At 32.3% G+C, this 6,558-nt stretch overlaps 2 protein-coding genes across 2 annotated transcripts; both read left to right on the top strand.

The window, feature by feature from the left end:
* The first annotated feature begins 357 nt into the window (after window positions 1-357).
* Window positions 358-3,217, top strand: LOC134712098 (uncharacterized). Its single transcript, XM_063573252.1, has 2 exons — window positions 358-764; window positions 2,224-3,217. The coding sequence occupies exons 1-2, from the start codon at window positions 594-596 to the stop codon at window positions 2,698-2,700; spliced, it is 648 nt and encodes a 215-aa protein (XP_063429322.1). The 5' UTR covers window positions 358-593; the 3' UTR covers window positions 2,701-3,217.
* Window positions 3,218-3,309: 92 nt separating this feature from the next.
* Window positions 3,310-5,698, top strand: LOC134712097 (uncharacterized). The gene has a single exon (XM_063573251.1). The coding sequence runs from the start codon at window positions 3,483-3,485 to the stop codon at window positions 5,151-5,153; it is 1,671 nt and encodes a 556-aa protein (XP_063429321.1). The 5' UTR covers window positions 3,310-3,482; the 3' UTR covers window positions 5,154-5,698.
* Window positions 5,699-6,558: the final 860 nt, after the last annotated feature.

A 6,558-nucleotide genomic window follows, 5' to 3' on the forward strand; every position in this document is an offset into this window, starting at 1 on the left:
CCAAATATAGTACGCTGTTATATAAAGGCATAGGGAAAACTTGTATTGGTATGAAATGCTAGGGTTTATCTCTATAAGGTTAAATAGACAAAAAATATTGTATTTTTAAAACAAGTTCAATGTATGTACAATATAAGAATAAAGAATATAGTTAGTAGAATATCCCAGGTGTTTTGTATAATAAAAAAATGGCATTTTTTGTTTCCATGATAGAGGATCAGATAGAGGATAGAATATATCTTCAATGAATAATGTTAAAACTTTAGTTAAAGCAGAGACATATATACACATATGTCTCTGGTTTAAGCTTTACAAATAAATATAAATATATATATATTTTAATATTGTTAAAAAAAAAATGACGAAAGCTGCAGAAACAAATAATGACATAACACACACTAGACTGACATTTTGCAGAGGACTATGTATAATAAATTGCCGTGGATTTATGGCTTTCATAGGGTGAACTGTGGCATCTTCGTGTAGAGATATTGACAATAAACAACAATTGGATTAGGTAAATTGATTGCGACAAGCATATTATTTTAATAAAATATTTGTTTACGAGAACAAATTACAGTTTACCGTTGAGCATGGCTGCTTCACATCATAATCTTCGTCCAAAATCAGACATTAATTGGAGAAAACTTTGTTTTGGTGAACCACTGCCACACCAAAAGAAAAAGATACTCGAACAGAGACACACCTTACCAGAAACATATCATATCGAAAGAATCATTACCAAAAAAAGTGTTCCAGTACAGGTAATTATTATTTTTTTTATATTTTTTTATTAGAATAAGCGAAACCTGAAACTACTATAACACCTGCTATAGTAGTCTCAGGCGAAACTGAGATAATAAAGATTATCCAAAATAGTCTCTCATGTGCTACTTAAACGACTCCGGAAAACAAGTCATTTATAAAGAGTTTTGCTACTTTGTCGTTCTTAATTCAGATTTTCTGTATACATTTATTAATCAAGAATATAATGATATATAGGAACATACACTTTAATAAGAAATATCTTTATAATATGCCTTCTTTAAACAGATTATACATACGCAAAGCATGTATATTAAGATTGGCAATCCAATTAAGAAAAATCCGTGCATTTTTTAATACTAGTACATGTTTGTTTTGAACTATCTATTCTAAGTTTCATCAGAGACATATAATACAATTATATTATTATATGTCTCTGGTTTCATGGATAAATATATATATTAAAATAAATAAGATGAATAGTTTTTATTAAAGCTGAAATTTATTACTTCGAACTAATTAGATAATCGTCCATTTATCTTATTTAGCAATGTATGCATATAATAAAATAAAAATATAATTCTATATGTATTAAAGTGCAAAACACATTTCTATAGATGCGTGTACATGTATCAAACATATACCGGGTAGAACTCAAGATTGTTCGCCTCAGGGAGTGATGCGTGTACAGGTTATTTATTTGTCACATTGTTGTGAAGATATTCGTTTTATATTTCTGATAAATAGGCATGACCCCGAGGTGTAACTAATCAATTATGTAAATAACATGCAGTGTCTGAATATTTTTGTTAAAATCTACTGGAATTAAAATATCTGTAACATACTATAAATATGTAGTTTTATGGCAGTAAAGATTTGAATTGAATTTAACAATCGACAGCATATACATTTTTTAATTAAATAAAGGTATTGTGTTATCAGTTATCAGGAAAGAAATTTTGTAGATAATTGTGTTGAAAAAGTATTAGAGTTATTCATGTCAAGTGACAAACATTACAAACATATCGATATGATAACATGTAATAATTTATGTGGCATGAATATATATGAATCGTGCTTTATTCAAGAGCCTGAAAAGGGACATTGTGTGTTAGTCTTAAACAAGCCATTTGTTGCATGAGGGAATAGTTTAAATTAAAATGCTCATGCCACCCTATACATCATATTAGACTCCAATATCATCAAACATTAGGCTGCCGTGTTATTCATACTCGTACCATGCATACACACATTGTTTTTCTTCCAAGTGTTCGATTCATATTGGTTCTTTGTACTATTTGAATAAGAGCCCAACTAACAATAAATACAAAAAAAAAAGAGAAAACAATAACACATGAGAGAAACTTCATCAACTAGCACATTTTGTTTTATTGTTTTAGCCTACTTAATGATTATACAAAGCTTGCAACCTAACGGTTTATGTATATGTCTTTGCAGGGTTTGTTGTATCTGGTGAAATGGGAAGGTTTTCATGAAGATGATAGTACCTGGGAACCGCAATCACATCTTGATGCAGAATCTATGTCCAATTTCTTTCCTGCCTTTATCAGTTTTGATCGGTTAAACAGCGCTGCCAGATTATTTGAAGAAGTCATACAGCAGAGGCTAAGACCTAACAACAGAACAATATCAACTAATCTCCGATTTGACCTGGATGTGTATCGCTATTGTTTTAATACAGACGAATCCATTCGGATAGATTCCGTAGACAGCCTGAAAAAGCTTCCTCTTTCAAATGGATGGAACTATAAATTGAACAAACAGGGTTATGGGCAAATAATAACTTTTCCGTTTCGACTAAGACCAAAACTGCAGATGAGGAAAATTTTTTTGCGAAAAGATGACGGGTCAGTGGAAACAAAATACAGACCTATAGAAATTGTCAAAATAATTTCTGCCAGCGAGTCTTTCTGAAGTAGAAGTGTACATAAATTTATTCAATCCACCAAAATGTCGGACAATTTAACAACACCAGACAGAAAGCAAATAGAAAACTTTTTACAAATAGGTACGCGATCGCCGGTATTGGCTAAATCATTTGTTTCTAACAACAAAATTGTGCTCACTTTGGAAATAAAGTATCCGTTCCTGCGAAAATTATCAACCTCCAAATTCAAGTATCCAGATCTATATTACGTAGACATTATCAATTCGCAACTTGGATTTCTTCATCTAAAACAATGTGAAAGATTAGAAAAACGATTTTATACCGTCTGTAAAGATATAGCTCAACTTTATAAAAAAAACAGTGGTGGCCGACAAAAAGCAAAGTTAGATCTAAAATTTACAAAAATTGCCATATTTGAAAATGACATTCTTTCATCGTCTGAGCTCACTTCATCGTTAGAAAAATTTGCAGAGGAAAACGTATCACTTGCCGATCAATGTAGGATTCTATCAAAGCAAATCAAAGAATCCGAGGAGCAAAGAAAACTATATAAGACAGTCCAGCAGCAAATATTTCAAAACATCATGAAATAGACCCTATTTTGATAAATCGTGGAAAGAAGTTTCAAGAAGCTGGTAGAACTCAACGATACGAAAAAATCAAAACACTGACAAACAAAGTCGACAAGGCTTTGTGGTTTTTCGAATCGTATGGACTGAAACCTTCTAGTTTGAAACTAACTACTGTAGCAGGAGAACCAGTCAAACAGTTAGATCTAGCAGACATAGATGATGAAACCCGTAGGAGCATGGATCTGGAGAAAATGAAGGCAGTATTATTTATTTTAGACAAGTTTAAAATCAGTGACCAGGCTTACCATGAAATAGTTAGGAAAACCGAAGATCTGCCACGGCTTCATTCAATCGTGAGTTTAAGAGAGAAGACGAATAGTACATTCGAAATATATCGCACAACAGGCAATATTCCAGGTGCATATGTCAGCCTTAAGTCAGAGCTGGAGAATTGTTTTAAAAAATTTGAAACATTGCCATCAGAGACAATAAAAATAAAAATATCAGGGGACGGTACACGAGTTACTCGAATTTCGAATTTTATCGTTTTGTCATTTTCTATTATAAGTGAAACAGCAAAATTGTCTGCAGACGAACAAACTGTTTTAGCTATTGTGAAAACCTCAGAAAGCTATGAAAACCTTTCTTCATCTCTACATCCAGTTTTCAGTGAAATAAACGAACTGTACCATTCAGGAAGTATACAAATCAATGAAAACATTTACAAAATTCAGCTTTTCTTTGGGGGAGATATGAAATTTTTGCAAATATGTTTAGGAATTGGCTCATCGACTGGGGAGTATGCTTGTGTGTGGTGTAAAGTTTCGAAGTTTGACAGAGGAGACATCAGTAAGCCATGGAACTTTTACTTAGCATCCGATATGAAGCGATCCATTTCCGAGACAACAGTACTATCTCGATCGTCGAAGAAGGGATATGGAGTAAAGCACATCCCTCTGCTCACGTTTGAACCAGAACACTGTGTCCCAGATGAACTTCATCTATTTATGAGAATATTCGATGTTTTGCTCCGTAATGTGATCGACGACGCTAGAAATAAAGATATTATGGCTGATGTAAACGAAGAAAAGGGGGATTATCTGGAATTTTTAGTAGCCAACATCCGAAAATGTGGTGTCTCCTTTGATACTTGGACAGCTAAAGGACAGACTGAACTCGATTGGACGTCTCTTTGTGGAGCAGATATGAAAAAAGTTATGAAAAGTTTACCCGACCTGCTTATGTTCGTTATACATAACGAAACCCATGACACAGTTGTTAAAATTTGGAAAGATTTTTGGCATATTTACCAGTATATTTGCTCAAACGAATGCGAGAGGCGTACCGGAGAGGCAACATCCACTCTTGTTAAGGACTGGATAACTCTTTTTTTGAGTTTGAACGGGAAAAGGAAAGGCTATGGTCCACTAAACATTACCACGTATATCCACTGTCTGATCTACCACGTCCCGTTCTTTGTCTCGACATATGGAAGCTTAAGACAGTTTAGCGGCCAACCAACAGAAAAAATCAACGACAGTATCAAAACGATACATCATGCAAAAACTAATTTCCAAGATTGCACAGTGGATGCCCTGAAAGTGAGAAAGAGAATTGAGATGAATTTAGGTAACGAAAGAACAAGACGTCCATATGAAAAGAAAAAAGCAGACTATTGGGAAGATACAATCAAATTTATTCGAACAAAGAAAAAAGCATCCATCCTTCAGGAAATCAAAGAGGCCAACAAGCAGAAACAACATGACGATGAGGACCGGCTATTAGACAATTTCGACGAAATGACAATTTCAGACATTAAGGGAAAATTGAAAGGACTCGGTGTTACTACCAAGTTACGGAAAAAGGAAAAGTTACTCGAACTTTTAAAAGATTCTTTAAAGAAATAAATTCAATTCATTGTATCATACCAATTTATATTCATATTTTGATTTCATGGTTTTTATTTTCCCTATTGAATGTACATTATTGTTTTAACCTTTTTCAGATATTTTTTTTGTAAAGCCTGTCATTCTTTTAATTCAAATAACCTAAACAGATAGGAATATAAAGATATGTCAAAAGACGAGGAGTATAATGCTCGATGTATAATCTAACTTTTGCACATTTTGTGCATTTTAAAACAGGTTTGGGAAAAGATACTCTATTAAATACTAGTATTTTTGTTTTGTTAATATGTTTTTATCATTTTATCTATTTGCGTTAGAATTTTTTTCAGGTGAAATTTTGGGTTTTTGGTCAAATATTCGGACGCCTCGTTTTTTCCTAAGAATACAGATTAAAATAGTTTGCCCTAAATCACCCACTTTTCTTATTATAGAAGATTTCGAATCAATCATAAAGGTCGTTTACATGATAGTTTACGCAGATTATAGATTTCCTTTCTTACGATTTGAGACCCAAATAATGACAATGCTTGAAACTTTTCCCGTCATGTTTTAACATCATGTTTTAAAAGGACTTCCATTACCTTTCAATTTAGTATTGATTTTAATTTATAGATTTTTAAAATATCACGTAAGTACATTCTTAATATTTTCTTTTTCGTAACCTTGCGAATACGGATTTAAATGTTTATTATAAAATGCAATACAAAAAGGGGGGTGGCATGTTATCGAATGTAGAGGCCTGTACATATCATTCACCATGGTCTTGAAAAATCAAAACATGTTATCAGTATTATATGTGAACTCAGTGGGACAATATATTTATCAGTTTGTTATAATGCGAACGATAACGCAGAGGTGATAATTACTTACTTATGTATATATTCATTATTATCTGTACTTATAATCGATAAATTTCAATAAAATATTAAATATGTGCATTTGACTTTTCGAACAAACAATGATCAGTCACCTAAGTAATCGTCTGCGGCATGGTACAATTATGGATGAAGAAATCGATTTTGTCTTTTTTATTTCCATTCAAAAATAATTTAGATATGTGGGGTTTTTTTTCGCTATTTTTCATCTTGACAAAATTTGTGATATTTTCTCGAACTGTTAATTATTGTTTTTGTACCGGCAAAATTGTATTTGAATTGAAAATTTTAATTATTAACACAATCAGCAAGCCTGTGGCTAGCTTTTCAAAATATAATTAATTGACCAATATAAACAAGAAGATGTGGTATAATTGCAAATGAGACTGACAACTCTCAAAAGGAGCCCAAACGACATAGAAATTACAACTATAGATCAACATACGGCCTTCAATATTGAGCAAAAAATTTACCGCATATTCAGCTATAAAAGGCCCCGAAATTACATATGTAAAACATTTAGAAACTAG

Source organism: Mytilus trossulus, chromosome 3 (genome assembly GCF_036588685.1).
Source record: "Mytilus trossulus isolate FHL-02 chromosome 3, PNRI_Mtr1.1.1.hap1, whole genome shotgun sequence".
NCBI lineage: Eukaryota > Metazoa > Mollusca > Bivalvia > Mytilida > Mytilidae > Mytilus > Mytilus trossulus.